The sequence below is a fragment of the Telopea speciosissima genome, chromosome 3 (assembly GCF_018873765.1).
Source record: "Telopea speciosissima isolate NSW1024214 ecotype Mountain lineage chromosome 3, Tspe_v1, whole genome shotgun sequence".
Taxonomy (NCBI): Eukaryota; Viridiplantae; Streptophyta; class Magnoliopsida; order Proteales; family Proteaceae; genus Telopea; species Telopea speciosissima.
The window spans coordinates 16,186,742-16,207,501 of NC_057918.1; the positions used below are offsets into that span (position 1 = coordinate 16,186,742).

Sequence of the window (20,760 nt, forward strand, 5' to 3'; positions counted from 1 at the left end):
CAGAGAAGGTCAGAGGGTAGTAGAACTTGTTTTTTTCTATTTTTTGTATTGGTCTCACGTAGCACATGAGTGGGTTCCACTGTAACAGTCCAATCCAATCTTAGCCGTGCTTAGATGATTGGGTTCCACTTGTAATTGAATATTTAATTATATAATGTTAAGTATCAAGTAGCGTGGAAGAGCTGCTCCCTCTTTATGTTTGATAGGTATTCACAAACTATGAACATTAATTAAATAAAGGGAAAAAGAACGCTGACTAGTAGCATGGTTTCTATGCCTAGGCACAAGAGTGTGCAAAAACACCACTCAACCCCTAGTAAAATAAAAAATTTCATCCAAACCAATGTTTCTGTGCACATTCTCATTGGCCCCCATGCTGATATAGGGTTTGAAATTAACGTTCTCTTGTCGATAAATAAAAGTTGAATGGTTTAAAATTAATATTTAATAAATGAATAATGGTTAGGAAGCAGTTTTGGTGCACTGCAATCTAGGCAAAAATGGTGACCAGGCATATAGATTTGCCATGTGATACATTATGTGGGATTGAAACTTTATAGAGACAGGTAGAAACCAAGGTCCTTTACATACATGTCAAGCTTCATCCTAATCAGAGCTTGTCACATAGTAAAATAAAACAGTATATATAGAACTACCAAGAAGCCCACGAGAGTATTAAGGGGTGCATGGACATAGGGATGTAAATGGATAACCGAAATCTAAATCTGAATTCGCATTCGTATCCGTTTAGAGACATCCGTATTTGTTTAGAGATATCCAGAAAAAATCAGAATACTTTGATAAAAATCCGTCCAAAAAAAATAATCCAAATACTTAATAATAAAAAATTAAGTAAATAATGATTTTGAGGGATTTTGAAGATTCAACAGATTCTAGAGTATGATGAAAAAAGAATCTTGATTTAAGAGATATGGATTGAGAGTGAATTGTATCCGTTAGGGGGAGAAAGGTCCGGGTTACACACGGCAGAGATGTAAACGGATGATTGAAAATCCACCGCATCCGGATCCGTTTAGAGGTATCAGTATTCGGCCAGGGAATATCCAGCTCCGATCACATCCGATCCGTATCCGATCCAAATCCGATCCGTTTACATCCCTACATGGACATGCATTGGTGTAGATATGAGGATAAATAATTCTTTTAAAGCTCAAATTTAACATGTGACGGCCTATGATATCCAATGGCCAGAATCGAACATCACTCTTCCACATGAAAAAATAGCAGGTCCACCCACCCAATTTGCCATGGAATGGATGAGTTGAGATCCCATTCTCATATGAGAACGTACGAGAATAGGTGTGAACTGCCCAGATGACATCCACCATGTGGGGACCCATTACCAAATTACGCGGTTTAGATACGAAAAATTGACACAGAGAATCCTATAACCTTATGCGAAGAAGAAGAATAAGACCTGGTATGCTTGCAGCTCTGGCCGAATGCGTGGAGTCAGATTATTTGGAGTACATTAAATGCATTGAGGAAGAATCAGGTTCTCTCACAAGAATTCCACTTTCTACCTAGCCATTAGTTTGAATTTTTATACTTTCTTGTTACTGCACGGTGCAGTATTGCATCGTGCAGCAGTGCAGTACTACATCGTACAGCGCTGCAGAGATCATGTGACACAACGGCCTCACATGGTGCACATGATTTCTATAGTCGTCGCACGATGCATTACTGCACCGTGCAATAACGGGAGAGGATAACGATTCCATTAGTTTCAGATATAATTGTCTTATCCTCTTACTTTATTAATTGTAAATTCTGTCATATTCCTAGGGGTTCCAACCACGGTTCGTAATCTTGGATCGGATCGGCTGATATTGGCTGGATCAGATCAATATTGGTCGAGACCAATCCTGAGATTAGACCGATATGGTAAGGTTTGATTGGATTGTTCCTTGAATTGGCCAATTTGGTTGGAACAATCAATCCAATCCGATCTGATTTAAGTTTTTTGGAAAATTTTCAAAGTTTTTAAGTAATTTTTTTTTAATATTATCTTGATCGATACCAACTGATATTGATCGATCCGATCCGGATAATATCGGCCGATTCGATCCCGAGGTCACAACACTCACCAACTTAGATCGACACGTGATCGATTCATAAAAAAACGATTTTGGGGGGTTTTGACCGATCCTGACCGATATATACTGATCTGATCCTCATCCGAAAAGGTTTCGACCATGATTGATACTGAGTCCGATACCTAGATTTTGAACCTTAGTTCCAATAGTCTAGTAGATATCTTAGGAAGGAAGGCCCTGTCTATTTCTGAGTACGACATTAAATCCAAGTTCCAGTCCTTGGTTAAACGAGTCTTGTAGTTCATCTGCCATGACTTCCTCTCACAATGAATAAGCATTTTCATACCAAAAAAAGAAGAAAATGTGGGTCATAACCTTTTTTTTTTTTTTGTTCTAGGTAAATGCGGGTCCCAACCAATTGCTTGGCCTTGGCGTCATATATTTTTGGATTTTTGGAAAAGGATTGTGTTCAGTCGGGGCGGGAGCTGGACCATCCAACCCCGCTAAATGACAGCAAAATCAGGGGTGAGATGGTCATTTCACAGGTGGGGCTGGACCGTCGCAATAGCAGTTATGGAAGAGAGAGGGTGGTCGTCTGGCTCCTTTATTTACTTATCTCTCTACCTTATTTTGTCCCTCGGAACAAGGGTTGTCGTGAAGAAGATGGTAAATGAGGAAGAGATTCTCCTGGAGAAAGCAAAGAAATGGATAGAAGAGCTTGGACAGAAGGGTTCCACCAGTCACGAGATTGAATACCTTTCTCTTTGTAACATCAAAGTCGTACACTCCCGGAGGGGTTGGATCCTCTGCAACCTCAAACTTCATCCTCACTTATCTGTATTTCCTATTTTCTCTCTTATCCAGCCTCTCCTTCAATTTCTTCTCCATCTTCTACCATCTGTAGATCGAGTTCTTTTTGTTAATTTCCATTACTGTTTTTTTCTTTTTTCTTTTTCTTTTTCTTTTTCTTTTTCCCAAGATTGAAAACAGTAATAATAGCTAGATTGTTAAAAGGGTTTTTTTTTTTCATACTTTGCAGGATCGAAGTGGGAACTGTCATGTGGGTGCAATGGCAACCATTATCGATGTAGTTGGAGGTGCAGTTATAGCAACTTATAAAGGAGACATCAAATTGTCCCTTGATTTCAATATTTCCTACTTCTCCACGGTTAAGATCTAATTAATTTGTATTTCAGTTATGGTTTTGTTCTTGTTTTCTTTTTTTTCTGGATTGTTAATTTAATAAATATATCATGTAAACTATGCAGGAAGAGGTGGAGATTGAAGGTAAGGTGGTAGCACACAGAGGAAAGCTTTCATTGACTACTGTGGAGATTAGGAGGAAGGAGGATGGAGTCCTGGTTGCTTTGGGTAAGCAATGGATGACTCAAGTCATCTCTGCTCAAAATTTCAGAACTAAACTTTGATTTCGACGAACCCTTTAACTTATTAATGTGGGAAAAGGGGGAAAAAAGAAAACCAGTATCAACCTTTTTCATGGGTTACATTCAAGAATTTGAACCTTTTTTCTTTTTCTTTTTTTAATTCCTGTTGTAAATTGTAATTTCGATTTCTATTAATCTCCTGTTAGCTGCTTCACAAAAGAAAGGTCAAAGTAGATTTTGTTCCTTGGGTTGAGAAGGGCAAGAAGAAGAGGAAGGGAAGAAAAAGGTCATTTTCATAATCAATATTCTCATGCTTGGGAGTCATGTGGCCGACACTTCTTATGGGTTTCTCTCACAGGTCACAGGTAACACTGTGATGTGGGCTTTACCCAAAAAAAAACACTGTGGTGTGGGAAGTTCGATGTAACAAACAAACAAACAAACAAACAAACAAACAGATGGTGTGTAGACTATCACTTTATAATAATATGCCATTGTCTGTAATCACCCTTTATTGAATTTTCCGTCAATAACTACAGATTGAAGGCAAGCACTCACATGTCACAAAATTAGAAATCAATCCAAACCAACTACACATGAACAGGTCTATTTCAAGTGCTAAGAATTCTTCTCTTCTAGATTGAATTTTTTTTTTTTAAAACAAATGTACGATTATCTGATTATCTCTCTCTTGTTCGCATCCACTAATAAAAGCTAATGACCCAATGACTCAAAATTTCCAAAACGCCGACAAGAGTCGTGCAAGTTGATCTGAGAAACACCAATAAACAGGAGCAAGATACTTCCAAATCTTTTCGTTCCAATGGTTCCTAGGAATTAGATGGCCCAGATCAGATTTATTCCGGATTGGACTGAAGATAATGACTTGGACCTTCCCATTACTAATCTTTTTTATTTTTTTGGTAAATAACCTTCCCATTAGTAATCAGGGAGGTTCCTACCATCAAGGAGGTTCCTTGCGGTTGTAACTCCCATGCAACTGGCTAAGAGCAGTTGCTAATACGCCAATGTAAGCCATGTAAGCCACATCAGCTTACAATCCTTTGAATACACTTGCATTGTTGTGTCTGGTTCGAATTCGCGATCTCAATCTAGGGCTAGGTCACAGCTTCTTGAAAGTCTTCAAATCTGAAATCTTCACAAGTTGCAATCCATGCCCATTACAACCTCTGACATTTTTACAGTTTTCGCCACTCTTCTTAAGCTTGTCGCAAACCCAACTGAGCAGGTTTACATGAGCTGTGATGAAAGCTTGTCAATTCCTTATTTGAATTCCTAGCTACAAATGGGATGGCTGAAGCTGAACATCGACGGTTTCTCGTTTGGTAATCCTGGTTTCACAGGGGCAGGGGGAGTTCTTAGAAACCATTTGGGGATTACTCGAAGATGTTTCTCTTCTTTCCAAGGTATTGGCACCAACTTCCAAGCTGAGATGGCAGCCTTCTTCGTAGGCGTTAAAGAAGCAAACGATCTTCAGGTGGAGCGACTTTGGATTGAATGCGATTCGGCTTCAGTAGTCACATGTGTACTATCTACAAAGTTTCCTTGGTCTTTCCTGCAAAATTGGTGGAATATAGGAGTTTATCTCTCTTCTATTCAATGGTGTATCACCCATTGTTACAGAGAAGGCAATACCCCGACGGATGCCCTTGCCAACAGGGCAGCAAGATGTCGAAACTCTGAGTTGGGAAGCATCGGGCAGACCCCACTATCGATTCTGCTAACTTTTGTTTTGAATCTTGATTCAGGCTTGTTGAGTTTTAGTGGCTCAACAGCTTGCTGGCTTCGTACATATCTTCATATCTTTTATTCTTAATATATAATTGCTGACCTTTAGCCCAAAAAAAATTCCTAGCTACAAATGAAAGCTAATCCGTAATGAAATTGCAAGTCAAAATCTTGAAGCAATGAGACCAAATGAAAAATGACAACTTTGAAGCTCAGAGCAGTCATTCGAAGGCTCAATTAGCACCAATAAAAAAACCCACCTTACTTGAGGATTTCGATTTACTGCAAGAGTAGGATTTTTTCAGTGAAATAGTTACTTAAGATTTGTAGTCCCTGACAGTTCTGATTATAGTAGTGCAGATGATTCTCTCCAAATTGAGAACTTAGAATGGCAAATAAGCACGGTTCAGTGATTTCCTTGAATTAAAAGAAAAGTAAAGAAAAGAAAAGATTAAGCCCGGACCAAGAACTTTTGGTACTTGAAGAGCAGAGCAGAGCAGAGCAGGCAATGAGGGATAGTCACAGGGTCTTGAGAATTTCTTCTGCACTGGAGACGCTGAAGTCTCCTCCCACTTCAATGTTGGCGACTTTCACCTTGAGTTCGTCAACCAAGAGGGCAAACCTCTGAGAGCGAGTTCCAAGCCCTTCCTCTGAAAGATCATCCTCAAGCCCAAGAGCATGGGTGTAGATCGCTGAACCATCAGCGAGGAACTTGACATGCTTGTTTTCTGGGTACGTCTTTGCCCAAGCCTTCATCACAAAGGGGTCATTAACTGCAATTTGGCAAAATCTAGATCAGAAAAATGAACGTTAATAGAAACCCTTAAACAGTTCCTCCAGAAAAATTTGGTTTCAGGGGACAAGAAGCATAGAAATTTTGCTAGTCATGGTTTACACACGTCACACATCAAGGCAAATTAAGATTACTGTTCTCACTTTTTGATCGAAATTAGCTTTGTAATGGCTTTGAATGTCCATGAAAGAGAAGATGTGAATCACACAAGACGAACATGATAAGACGAGATGGGATTGTCTAGGGCTTCAGGCTTTTTCGAAATTTGAGATATTCAGAATAGAAAGAAGCTCACACTAGAAATTCTGACAGAGAATTGATTGAAACTCCTCTCTATGGCAACGTCTACAAATCATTCCAGCAGAATTACTAAAAAAAGGTTGAATGGGTTTTCGAGAAAAATTGGAAAAATAAGATTCTGAAAATGAGAGGAAGGGAAATTACCACTAATAAGCAGAATTTCATCCACGCCCTTTGCCTTGAGTTCTTCCGCTTTCTCAATGAAGCCCGGCACATGCTTCGTGCTGCAGACACAAATCATACTAGTAGAATTAAACAAAAGAACCACCCAATAAATAAATAAATAAAAGCGAAAGGTTTTCAACGAAAAAGAACAAAATTTCAACTCCATTTATACTAAATAAATCGTACAAAACGGAAAAGAAATGGAGAGAACCCCTTCGATAAATCATATGAAAGTTAATTAGGTTGACAAATTTAACAAATTGGCGCGTTCAGTGGTCAATAGTCCATAGAATTGCAGAGAGAGAGAGAGAGAGAGAGAGGGTAAGACTCAAGACAAGACCTGCAAGTAGGGGTGAAGGCGCCGGGAACTCCGAAGAGGATGACATTCTTACCGGCAGCGAGGGAGTGTAGAGAGACATTTTGTAGCTGATCAGATTCATCGAAGTAGGCCAGAGTTCCATCGGGGATGACATCACCGACTGCAATGGTGGGTGCCATTCTTACTTCTTTTTTCTTTCACAAGTAAGCAAGCAAGCAAATGAATTTGGGAGCTTTTACAAAAAACTTTGATAGATTGATTAAGAAATTCTCACAAAGATGGAACATGGAACAGAATGAAAAATTGTCCCCGACCCGTCACCGCGAATCGAATTCTTCCAAAAACTTGAGAGAATTCGCATTTAGGTAGTTAGCTAAAAGTGAATTCTCTCTAATTCACACACACCCAGCGTGAACAACACGGAATCGGGTCCGTTTTCTAAATCGGTCTCACGAACCTTAGAATCGGCTTTTATATATGGAAATCAGCGATTTTAGGATATTTTGGCATGCATTGACAGTGTCAAATCGGCAAGAATCGGGATCGGAATTGATCAATTCGCTGATCTGATTCTCCACTTTCTGAAGGAGCGTGGGTTTTGATATTTTAAAGGGTAAAGTACACGTGCCCCCCTTAGAATGCACCCAATATTTCTCGTATCCCCCTAAGCGGCTCAATATTCCACATGCCACCTCTGCTTTACATCTCAAATGCCATTTAAGTCCACATCAGGTATTAAATGCTATAAAATGACCAAACGACCTTTTCTTCTATTTTTCTAAAATTTGAAAAGACCTAATTACCCTGATCTATTTGCTAAAATTTAAAAAAACTAAAATACCCTCATCTCCTCCAAATCATCATCTTGTTTTACATACCCACCACCGCCACCACCACCCCCCACCATTAACACCATCACCATCCCACCGTGAAGCCCCACCTCAGTGTCTCTCCTCCCCTCCTCTACTTCCTCACCTCTCGTTGAGTTGGAGAGCAGTATAAGAGCTGCTATGAACTTCCATTCCCAATCAAAACCCTTGATTACACCCTCTTCACCAACAATAATGAACAGTGAATTGAAACTTAACCACAAATACAGTAATCCCAGCAGCAAATCATACCACAGGAATGTAACAAGGATAAACCAACCCAAGACCAACCAACACGGAGAAAATGTAAAATTTTCATGAGCTTTCAACTTAAAGAGCAGAAAAGGAGAAAAAGGTGATGCGAGGTGATCAGCGACTTTTTGGACCGGCAAATGCCACAATACTCGCAGTAATAGCGCCTTAGGTCCCTGAAAATAGGGCCTTCTCTCTCCGTTCCTTCCATCACCACCGGATTTTGCCTTGCTTGAATCGATCTCCATTCACCTGCAGGTATAATCAGGACCCTCGCTGCCGACCATGAGACTCCCAAGCTCAGAGTGAAAAGTGAGAGAAGAATGAAATAATTTCCTGCCATAAAGAACACTGATCAGAGAAAGAACCCCCCCTGATTCCGACTCTAATCGATTATTGTTTCCATGAATCGAAAACCAGAACGGGTTTAATTACCAAAAAAAATAAAATTAAGGGATTTCGAAGATGCCTCTGAGAGATTACGGATTATACAGTGAAAAAAAGAAAGAAGAAAAAGCAGCAGAAAAAAGCAATATAACTAACCCTAGATGGCGATGGCGAGTTGCAGGCGGTAGGAGATCTCGAGCAGGCGAGCTTGAGGTTGGAAGAGTCAGCGCTGGAAATTGAGAGCTTGAGGTGAGGAGAGACAGTAAGGTGGGGCTTCACGGTGGGATGGTGATGGTGTTAATGGTGGGGGGTGGTGGTGGTGGTGGTGGTGGTGGTGGTGGTGGGGGTATGTAAAACAAGATGAAGATTCGGGGAAGATGAAGGCAATTTATTCTTTTCAAATTTTTGTAAATAGGTCAGGACAATTAGGTCTTTTCAAATTTTAAAAAAGATAGAAGAAAGGGTAGTTTGGTCATTTTATAGCATTTAATACCTGGTGTGGACTTAAATGGCATTTGGGGTGTAAAGCAGGGGTGGTACATGGAATATTGAAAGATGATATGTGGAATATTGAGCCGTTTAGGGGGGTACGAAGAATATTGGTGCATTCTAACGGGGTACTTGTACTTTACCCTATTTTAAAAGATGTTTTATTTGCATCCAACGATTTCGAGTATGATTGTACATCATACACGGTCATATATGAAAACTTTTACCAGAAAAAAAAGAGAACTTCTTTAAAATAATTGATTAGAATTGAACAACTAAAATAGAATCCAAGGCTTACCTTGGTGGTTGGCAATTTTTCTTTAGGATAGTCGATCAAGTCCCCCAATTAGGAATCGTTATCCCCTATAATTCACTGTCCATCCATTTCCTGTAATTCCGCTCATAGAGGTAGAAATGACCATCTTACCACCTATCCGGGTGGGGTTCAACCCCCTATTAAAGGAATTGCAGGAAATGGACCGGACAGAGAATTGCATGAGATTATTTTCTCCCTTATTAGTATATTTTCTGTTTTCCAATAAGGTTGTAGCCCTCTTCGGCTTCCATTTTGGCCCATCTATCCTTTGTATGCTTCATGGTGGACCCCTAAAAAAGGAAGGGAACAAAGGCCACCATTCCATTGTTTAGAATCTTATGCATGTCCTCTCAAATCCCATGATTCCCATCAATGGACCTACACTCTCTCTCTTCATTAAAGCCTTCTACTACACTATTTGGTTTCCTATACCTTCATTGAAGGGGAAAACTACACTCTGGTCTCATAGCAAACTTCTCCCAAAATAAATAGGAGTATATATGATTTGGGGGAGGGTTTCCCACAAAGGCAGTACAAGAAAGAATCTGCATGACACACCAATAAATGTATGTAGAATGGTATCATCCATATGAGATCCACATGGGCAAAATAGAAAAGAGTATGTCAATATAGGTCCTACTATTTTTATTATGTGAGAGAGTTATATTAAAATATGCAAAGAGAGGCATATGCTTCCTTTTCCCATATAATTTTGTTCCTAGTTCTAATATCATCCTCCCACATCATACAACTAGATGGATGGTCAAGTAGATTCATTTATTGACAAGTGTCCAATAAACTTCAGTGCAAAATAAATATTATTGGTTGTTGAAACGATACGATATCCTTCAAATTGAAATCTTTTGTTCTCCATAAGGAACATTAGATTTTACTTGAAAAGAAGGGATCTCTGAGCAAACGGCATAAAGGAGTGCATCAATGAGGTGTGACAAAATGGTTCATGTTGTGGGTGAGAACCTCCAATGCTCGGTTCGCCCACGGATGAGTCTGCAAAAACCAAGCGATGAGCACAAGAGAGCCGGTGTGGCTCCGGCCAAGGACTCTCCGACGATCAAGTTAGGTCTCCAATGCAACAGTGCAACTGCGTAGTGAAAAGCAAGATGAGGAATGGTGCTCCATACCTGAGTATTTATAGAGTGAGGATGAGATGAGGCGGTTGGGAGAGTCCTAGTATGGTAGGAGTCCTTCTTTTGGAAGGCTCTCTCGCGTAGAGCGGAGTGGAGAGCTATTTTCAGGGTCGAGCTCTTATTAAGGTAAAAGTCCATGTAAAGTGTGATTTCGTATTGCGCTGGGATCGTGGCTCGATCCTTATCTCGTGATTCTTGGGATGTGCTGACGTGGCCCCGCGATCCCCGGTGGGGCGCTATGATAGCTTCTGTGGAGGAGGGTTCGGCCTAGGAGGTCAGCCTAGGAGGTTGGCCTGGTAGGTCGGTCTTGGCAATTACTTCGGCCTGGGAGGTCGGCCTGAGAGGTCGGCTTGTAAGGTTGGTCTCGGCCAAGAGTTTATGGCTGACTTATGTGGGCTCGGCTCAGAGCTCGGCCCCAGCCCCGGCTGACTTGTGTGAGCTCGGCCTCAAGTCGGCCCCGTGGCAGCCTTTGATTGGCGGGGTGTTTTATGCCTCATCAGTTCCACATAAAAGGGTTTTCCTTATTTTCAAATAGGTAAAAGATTCTTTGAGTAGCTAGGAGAAGGTATATGATGATTACAAGAAGAATTATGAAAGAGATCCTAAATCTATCATATGATTAGGCCGTGAAAGCATTAGTCCATGTTTTTAATAAACAAAAGGGTTCTACTTCAACCTCAAGGGGTCGGCTCAGTTGGCAAAAGACCAACTCCTCAAATAAGAGGTCATGAGGTCAAACCACCTTGGGGCCTATCCCCATCCCCTAATCCCCTCCCCCCACCCCCCTATTATACAAGCTCTTAATCCAAAAAAAAAGGTTCTACTTCATATGGATGCAAATTGGCCTTAAAAAACACCCGAGGTTGGCCCCAATCTTTTTACAGACTTAGGTTGGGATTTCCATCCTGTGTGCTGGGCTAAGATTGAGAAATCCCCAAACCAAGGTTGGGCCAGACTCACAAGGATTGTGGCATCATGCCCAACCCAGCCCTGCCTAGCTTGATCTGACCCTGGTTCAAATCCAAATTTATTAGGTATAGTGTATTATATTATACGGGGAAAAGTTTCTCTGAGCTGCCAATGTAGGGTACACTAGTTCCTCTGTGTCTCTCTCCTCCTTTCATGAAATGACCTCACTGCCTTCCAATACACGATACCATTTTGTCGCACTTCATTGGTGCGCTTGCTCAGATAACCCTCTTTCATATATGGGATTCCTTAAGTATACCTAGATAAGACCCAACTTTAATATGATAGAGCAAATATTTTCTTCAGTTATGCAATAGTGAGAAAGTATGAAAACACTTTGGGCCCAAAATGACCAAGCCTGGCCTGAAGTCTGGCTGGGCTAGGTTAGGCAATCCAAGCTTGAGGTCAGGTTGGGCCAAGTTTAGTACAGTTGTGGTAAACCTTTTGCTTAAACTGTACAAACTCAAATATCTACATCCTTTACAGCACAACCAAAAGAAAATAGCCATTGCTTCAACAGATTTTGAAGAATTCATTCACATAATTCTTGTACCCACCATGTATTAATTTGGTCGACCTATACTGTTTTTGGATCCACATTCACTATTTATAATCAACTCACAGAGAAATTTTCCCAAAAACTTGAAAAAAAGGATACAATCTAACACACATATACACCAAAATGATTTTATATCCAACACAACCAACCCCAACCCCCCCCCCCCCCCCCCAACCCCAAGCTTCCCCAAAAGAAAACAAAGGACAAAAAAAAAACATACACAGATGATAAGGAATCCTCCAAACTTATCCTATACTGTACTTGTTTCTGCTATTGTACATGTTTCTGCTCCACCCTCAAGCTTGCTTTCCTCTTCCTTGCTAAGCCCATAAACCCAACAACAAAAGAGAAAATAAAGGAAATCAATGGAACACAAGATTGCAAGAAGCCAGTAATAATAATCATAGTGACCCATATTAGGATTACTTGACACCCAACTCTCTTTACCTCCTCTTTTAGTAATCTCATCCACTATCTTCACTATAAGACTCCCTACTAAGTTACCTGCAGCCATACCCAAAGTGAAAATACCCATTGCCAGGCTAGCCATGTTCTTAGAGAAATGAGAGTAATAGAACTCTACTTGTGCCACAGCATTGATTGCCTCAGCTAAGCCAAGCAAACATTGCTGTGGAACCAACCACATAGCTGACATGTTCACCACTCTCCTTCGAACCCTCTCAACTCCTGCTGAGACAACCATGGCTGAAACAGAGACCAGTATTCCAATACCCATACGTTGATTTTGCCCAAGCCCATGAGGTCTTCTCATGTATTTTGCCATTAAGGGAACAATTACACGATCATACATGACTACCCATATAGTTAGAGTGAGAACTAAGAACACTGCAAATGAACCTGCAGGAATTTGGAAGTGAGAGGTTATGTGTGTATCCATGGTGCTTGCTTGGATTGCTGTGAATGAAGATTGGTTGATGATCACTTGGACAAGGATACAACTAGACCATATAGGAATGACTCTCAATAGTGATTTCAGCGATTCCACTTGTTCCACTGTGCAGAGCTTGCTTATTGGTTTTGATGATGACCCATCATCAGCTCTTACAAATGTTACCCGATTCCTGTTTATGCAAGCTTTGTTTAGAAACCTGTCAAGAGAGAAGAACGATCAATGGAGCTCACAATTAAATCAACAATTTCATTTTCCAACCCAAACAGACTCCAATTGTTAGTGTTAACCGAGCCAGAAGCATTACAGTAGGGGTGTCCAAACTAGTCCGACCCGCCGGTCTGGTCCGACATAAACTGAATCGGTTCTTATTGGATCAGCTTTGCGCTGGGTTATTGCAAAGATGTATCAAATCGTAACTCATTAAAAAAACGTATTTTTGTTTCATAATTTTGCACACATATATATGTCAAATCAGACCAAAATCAAAACCAACCCGATAAGAACCCAAAACCAAACCAAACCAGACCAAAAGTGAAACTAACTGAAACAGAAGCTTTCTTTATTGGCTTGGTTTCGAATTCACCCTTACTACATCAAAATCGATCCAGCTCGAATGAAATCGACCCAAACCAACCGATTGACAAACCCTTACTTTTTTGTATTCTTCATAATTTGCATACATATATGTCAAACCCGACTGAGATCAAAACTAACTTGATAAGAACCTGATACCAAACAGAAAAACTTACGGAAACATAAGCTTTCTTTATTGGTTTGGTTTCGAATTCAAGCTTAACACATCGAAACCAATTCAGCTTGGACCAAAATCGGTCCAAACCAACCAATTGACACCCCTACATTATACAGTAAGTGAACCACACGCTTGAGTCGCCAGCATACTTGAGTCAGAAACTCAGCATAGGCTGATCTGAGTTAACCGAGTTTTTTGGATAAAGTCTGAGTTAACCGAGTTAAGAAGAGCTTCCCATAGGAAGTATGGACTCTGAAACTAGTGATTGACTGATGTGACTGTGATGGAACGGAAGCACGAATTTTATGGTGAAAAGCTGATTAGATTCTTGACTATGACTACTCTTTTTGTCACATCAAAAGTGTTTGAGGAAACCAGTGAAAACAGGAAAGATGACCACACCTTAGGGCCTTGGTAGGTTCGACGATCTCCGAATCTGGGGCTTGATGGTAGAATCCATTGGAGTTGTTGTTGGGAGGGAAAGGAAGATTTCTGTTTCTAAATGCCAATACAAGTACTTGAAAGAATCCGGTGAACAAGCTCTTACTGGCCTTCACTTTGACATAGAGAGGAGAACCCACTAAGAAGAGTAGAGAAGCTATGAGCATGAGAAATGCAGGTATTGCAAAACCCACTTTCCAGCCCAAATGGTCTTGAATGTACACAATCACAGTGAGTGCAAGGATGGTGGAAACCCCAGTGGAAGCATAGAACCAGTTGAAGAAACTCTGTAAGATCCCCTCATTGTTTGGGTTGTTTTTCTTGATCAATTGATCTGCTCCAAATGCAATGGAACATGGCCTAATGCAACCGGCTCCAATGGAAATGAGCAGAAATGAGGAGAACAGGAGAGCCAGTTGGGAAGAAGTAGCAGATTTGCAGCTTCCGTAATTATATGGTTGGCACGAAGGAGAGGGCTTCGTCTCTGGAACCATGGCTGTTAAACATAGCATAATCATCCCCTGCAGCCAAAACACAAACAGGGCATGTTCAAGATGATGAACTAATAACGGAATAAGTAAATTAATTGATGGAAATCAAGTTAAAACATACAAGGAGACTAGAGAAGGAGCCCAAAGCGATGACTCGAAAGCGACCCAAGTAAGAATCAGAGAGGAAAGCCCCAACAATGGCGAGGGCATTGGAGGTAGCAGACCAGAGCAAGAGAATGGTAGTACCAGCTGCGGCGTTCAAGTTATAATCTTTCATTAAGTAGAAAATCATATTGGGCATAAGCCCATAGCTTGCAACCTTCTCAAACGATTCGTTCACTGCAAAATTGGATTAAGAAAAGAGAATGTGAAGGAATTAATTAATCATGAGATTCTTGAAAGAACGAAAGAATGAAGAAGGGGTGGGGAATGAGGGAAGAAAGAGAGAGAGAGATGATGGTCTCACATATGATGAAGGGCATGGTTCTGAAGCCACCCTTATGCGTTGTAGGAGATAACAGTTGGGTCATCTTGGGAGAGTTTTCCGTCAACTCCTCCTTGTCCATCGCGTCTCTTTCTAGCTTTCCGTCCTCTGCAACTATTGTGGTTTCAATTCATATATATATATATATATATATATATATATATATAGAGAGAGAGAGAGAGAGAGAGAGAGAGAGAGAGAGAGTGTGTTTCTGGTGTATAAGTAGAAAGAGAGAACGAAGTGAGAGAGGAGTTTTTTCTAAGGTATTGGAGATTGAGCTGTGTGTTTAGATTAGAATATAAGGAGAACCGTTCTGGCCTTCTGGGCGTTCTTCGTGATTTGGTTTGGGAGGGAGGGAGGCATTAGCATGTGACTCATTTATCCTATTGCCCACGCAACGGGGTCGTGACCTCATGGTGTATATTACATCGGAGGGTAATAATAAGTTATGTAATTACAGTTATAACATCCAAAAATAATAATAATAATAATAATAAGGGAAGTAGTTTTCTGCCCGGGAGTGTGGCCTACGCAAACACTCCCATGTGTCTATCTCTCTCCTCCTCAAAATAAAGGGGCAAATGTGTCTTTTCATATGGAGAGGAGAGAGATAGACTCATGGGAGTGCTGGCGTAGGCCACACTCCCAGACAGAAAACTTTCTCCTTAAAAGCCTTATAATAATTACAGTTATAATTTACAAGTTAAACACCAGGGCTACCCAAAGAAAATTGTTTTATTTTTTTGAAATCCTTAACATAAGGAAAATGGGCAAGTACTATCACTGCCGTACATTTAGCCTATATTTATTAAAACCATCCAACCTAACATCTTTTGTAAAATTGCCCTGCTTTTAAACTTTTACATCTCCTTTTATCCTCATGTTTTTAGATACTCAGATTGCCCTTCCTTTTCACCTAGTAATTAATCTACTAATCTATTTAACCTACCATTCTTTTTTTATATTTTACTATTTTTGTCATTAAAATAGTAAAAAATCAAAGCAACCACCTGCTTCTCTCTTTCGTTTTTTACTCCATTTGGTTTTTTTTTTTTTCTTCCATTTTTCTATTTAATTAATTTTTTATTCAACATTTCATCCTCATCATTCTTCTTTGAACAAAATTGCGTTGTAAGGTAATATAAAATAAAAAACACGAAAAGGTAACTTGAATAAAAAGAGAAAGAGAGAGAAGAAGTGGGGTCCTTTGAAGAGAGTCTGGATCAAGAACTTGTACAAGGACAACAACGACTGTCCTGATACACTGGTTAAGAAACACATGGCAAACCATTCACCGGTAACCTCTTCACGACGTCCATCATTAGATTGCACCTTGCAAAAGAAGGAGAAGAACTGGAACAAGTCAATCTGTTCGAAGAAGAATGATGAGGATGAAATATTGAATAAAAAAATTTGAAGAAAAAACAAAAAAAAAATTAATGGAGTAAAAAAAACGAGAGAGAGAGAGAAGAAGCGGGTGCTTTGATTTTTTACTATTTTAATGACAAAAAAGTAAAAAATAGAAGAAGAACGGTAAGTTAAATAGATTAGCATTTTACTAGGTGAAAAGGAAGGGAAATCTGGGCATCTAAAAACATGAGGGTGGAAGGAGATGTAAAAGTTTAAAAGCAGGGTAGTTTTAGTAAATATAGGCTAAGTGTAGGGTAGTGATAGTAATTGCCAGTAAGGAAAACGTTGGCTATGCTAGCGATATACCGTATGTTAGCACCTTATGTGTCTATCTTTCGCTAACCTAGAGAGATCAGAACCGGCTGTAAAAATCAAACTCCGGTGGGATCTCAGGACAAAGAGCTTGAGAATGTGGACGTAAAGAGAATTCTTTCTTTAGTCTCATGCTTCAACATCGAACTGTATCTCATCTTCAATCAAATCAAGGAAAATTTTAACCCCATAAATGAGAGATCTCACCGATAGGGGTGTCAATAAAGCCCGGCTGGCCCGAACCTGCCCTGAGCCCGGCCCGGGCCCGACTCTGATTTTTTAACCCTGAGGGCGGGTTTGGGTTTAGTTATAGTCTGACCTTGGTAGAGTCAGGTCGGATCATGGTTTAGATCCTGGGCCTTGCCCGGCCCGGCCTGACCCGACCCTGTATTAATTATAAATATATAATATTACATATATATATTAGATACTTAATATAAGTATTTTCTTAACAAAAAAAAAAAAGAAAAAAAAAAAACATAAGAGAATCGTAGAGAGATAACTACTAGCTTTGTCATCATCATGAAGTGGGAACCATAAAAAGAATAGATCATCTACTATTTTGTTCAGGGCCATAAAAAGAGTCACTGACATGATTGTTATTTAGTTGTAGCCCCTATAAGCTTCCAGGCCTATTGAGGGGACACCATTACAATTATAGAGAGAGAGTCTATACACAAGCCGTTTTTTTCAACATATTTATTAGTTGTCCCACAAGTTGAGATCCTATGTTACAAAAACATGGTCTAATGAGACACGTGGACGGTGCCATAAAACAGGACCAACCCGACCCTGGTAGGGTCGGGTCAGGGTTTAGGGCAGGCCCAGCCCAACCCGACCCATTGACACCCCTACTCACCGATCTCTTTGGTGTTTGTTTGCCATGAAGAAGGGAGGGGTTTGGGCAAACAACCAGGCCATGGAGTTTGTCTGTACTGATTTTTGAAACATTAATGCCAAGGTTTTAGTGCACGATATTGGCACGGATGTCAGTCAGATATCGATACTGGTACATTTTTTTTTGGGAAATTTACTTGATTAGCTATTTTTGGGTTTTCATTTACAAAACTGTCCACTCTATGTTTGAGTGAATCGTTATCACCTCCAATTCCTGCCCGCTTCAATTCCCTCCAATTCCTCACATAGGTGTAGAAATGACCACTTTATCCTCTGTCTGAACACACTGCCCAAGGTGGGGTAGGGTGGTCATTTCTACTCCTATGTGAGGGATTGAAGGGAATTGGAGCAGGCAGCGAATTGGACGTGATAAAAATTCATGTTTGAGTTAACAAAAATAGACAAAAACAAGTTAAGGTTTATAAAACTGGACAAAATAGTGCCTCTCCCTCCCACATTTATTTTTTTAGACATTTTTACCCCTGTCATTGCCTTCTCGCCCAGGCATCCTCCGTTCCCTGTAACCCTACCCTTGTCTCAGCCACCGCCATTCTCTGCTATCCCAAATAACAGAGGAAAAATAAAAGAGATTTTTTCAGAGGGGAACTGCCGAGGAAGGAAGGAGAGTCACTATTTTGTCTAGTTTTGTAAAACTAAACTTGTTTTTGTCTATTTTTGTTAACTCAAACATAGGGTGGACAGTTTTGTAAACGAAAACCTAAAAGTAGCTAATCATGTAATTTTTATTTTTATTTTTTGTAAAGATGCCAATACTTAAGGGTGTCAAAACCTAGATTGAACCGTTAGGACTGACCGAAAAAACCCGAACCAAATCGAACCGATCTTTATTGGATTGGTTTTGGACTGGGGTATGACGGGATCGACTGAAAACCGGACCACATCGGGCCGACCGATAACAAATCAAAAACCGAACTGAATGAAACTAATAAGAAAATAATTGAGTATAAAGTTATGAATAGGTTAATTGATTAACCATTGATTTCAATATTACTAAGCAAATTTATGGTTGTAAGGGGAACTTGTTACAAATCAATGAATATGAGGTTATGAAACAAAGGAAATTGATTTGTAACCATGCTTCTTCCATTGATTTCCTTGTTTACTATACAAAATTATTTGGTTATCAAATAAATGATTTGATAGTAGGGTTTATTTTGTGATTTCAATATTAATTATCTTCTCAATGACTATTCATCGATTTCAATTTTAATTATCTTCCCCTTACAATTAATGATAAATATTTATATGCTTTGTAACAATGATTTCGCTACAAACTCTATTAATCCACTGATTTGAATATTAATTATCTTTCATTTTTCCCCATATAATTTATTCTTCTTTGTTCAGATTACAACATGAACATATCAAATCAATTTTCTTATTTTTGGTTGTATAATTGTTTTGACTTGGGAAGATGAATTGACTTGTTTTTATTGAATTTTTCCTCACTATAAATTATGAATTTAAGATTTCATTGTGGCTCAAACCCGAAAACAAACCAATCTAAATCGGTATTAACCCGATATTGAAAAATCAAAATAAACCGAAACTGCACCAGACCGAAACCGAAAACCAAAGTTTCTTAACGGTTTGGTTTTGGTCTCACCATTCCGAGACCGAAACCGATTCAACCAGACTAAAACTGAGTCGAACCGACCGTTTGACACGCCTACCAATACTGATACGAATGAGACATTTTGCTCCTCAAAATATTGATAGAGATTTTTGGACCATTTTGCCCTCTTTTTCGATACGGCAATAACACCAATGCAATATTGATCATGTATCTATATATTGATCTCGACCGATACAGCTGATCCAATCCAATCCGATACCTAAAATCATGACTGGTGATGCCGCTTCAGTTTTATTTTCCAAAAATAACTTTGCACGCTTCGATTTAAAAATTGGGAATTGGATTGGTGAATCGGCTGATTCAATATATTCTGAATCGACCAATTTGGTTTAGATTCAGCCATGATTAATTTTGATTTCCACCAATCTGATACAGCCGATTCACATCCAAAAATCCTAGAGATTCCTTATTTTTGGATTAAGGACCAATTCGGACCGATTCCAATCCAATCCATATTGAAATCACCAATGATCGATTCATTCCCGATTCCAGGTTTTAAAACGATGGTAAGGACTGAAGCCCTCATTGTTTTGATGGCTCAAATCTTAGGACGTTGAGCTGAAAGACCTGTGGCTGACCGACTAATTCAATATTGAGTGGACCCAAGGTTTTAAAACTTGCAACGGTCAGACAGGATTTCAATCCAAATAGGATCAGCATCGGCTTGAATCGAAAATCTAAGTTATTTTATGTGAAAAGTTGAATCGATTTAGGAATCAAGAATCGGCTCACGAATCGATCCAATTCAAGATGATTTATAAAAAAAATAACTAAGACTCAGCCGATCCAATTCTAATTCAAGAAGCAACGATAAAGAACGGTGAAAATTAGGATTGATGTGAGCCGATTCGGATCACCAATCCGATTCCCGATTCTTTAAACTATGAGTGGATCTGTGGAAGTGGTAGACTCATTCATAAGTGTGAGTTCAAACTTAGTAAGGTTCTGCTGTTACTTGCTGTGTCACTATTCTTCAGTGATCTCCGCTAGCTATTCCACGAGAAGCTGCTTATAATAGTAACTTCACCCAATCAAATGACATTGCAGGAAAAGTTATCCTTGTTTATTTATTATTTTGGAATTGTATCCTCATTTATTATTTTGTTTAAGGGAAATAGTTTTCTGTAAGGGAATGTGGTCTATGCCAGTACTCCTATTTGTCTATCTCTCTCCTTTTTTAATTAGGAGGTAAAGATGTCTTTTCACATAAAGAGAAAAGATAGACTCATGAAAATACTGACGTAGGCCATACTCCCGAACAGAAAACTTTTTCCATTTATTTAATACATGAGATCATGAGATGTGCAAATCACGCTCTTATTAAAATTTGAGAGTCCCTACAAGTGAAGGGAATCATTTTCATTTAATTTTTTTGAGGGCCCGCTTCGTACGGTTGTAGAACTTTAATTACACAAGCCTATTTTAAATGTCAATAATTTCCATGTGATAGCGTCTAATCAGTACGGAATTGATTTTATAGTTCAGATGAAATTACACTTAAGACCTTTTTCACGTTCTGACAACTTCAATGCCACTCCTCAAACTTTCTTTAGCTTTTCATACACCTTCCTTAGGTTATTAAAATTTTAAAATTGAGGTCTTAATACTCTAAACTTGATTCAATCATGAGCTTTGTGTATCCGTTTT

At 39.5% G+C, this 20,760-nt stretch overlaps 2 protein-coding genes across 2 annotated transcripts; both read right to left on the bottom strand.

Annotated features, from left to right (window-relative positions):
* Positions 1 to 5,681: 5,681 nt before the first annotated feature.
* Positions 5,682 to 6,987, bottom strand: LOC122654168 (peroxiredoxin-2-like). The gene is made up of 3 exons (XM_043848150.1): positions 6,790 to 6,987; positions 6,429 to 6,508; positions 5,682 to 5,964 (listed from the first exon to the last, which is right to left on the bottom strand). The coding sequence occupies exons 1-3, from the start codon at positions 6,945 to 6,947 to the stop codon at positions 5,711 to 5,713; spliced, it is 492 nt and encodes a 163-aa protein (XP_043704085.1). The 5' UTR covers positions 6,948 to 6,987; the 3' UTR covers positions 5,682 to 5,710.
* A 4,995-nt stretch (positions 6,988 to 11,982) lies between these two features.
* Positions 11,983 to 14,968, bottom strand: LOC122654165 (protein NRT1/ PTR FAMILY 1.2-like). The gene is made up of 4 exons (XM_043848146.1): positions 14,820 to 14,968; positions 14,475 to 14,692; positions 13,824 to 14,383; positions 11,983 to 12,866 (listed from the first exon to the last, which is right to left on the bottom strand). The coding sequence occupies exons 1-4, from the start codon at positions 14,917 to 14,919 to the stop codon at positions 12,008 to 12,010; spliced, it is 1,737 nt and encodes a 578-aa protein (XP_043704081.1). The 5' UTR covers positions 14,920 to 14,968; the 3' UTR covers positions 11,983 to 12,007.
* Between the last annotated feature and the right edge of the window lie 5,792 nt (positions 14,969 to 20,760).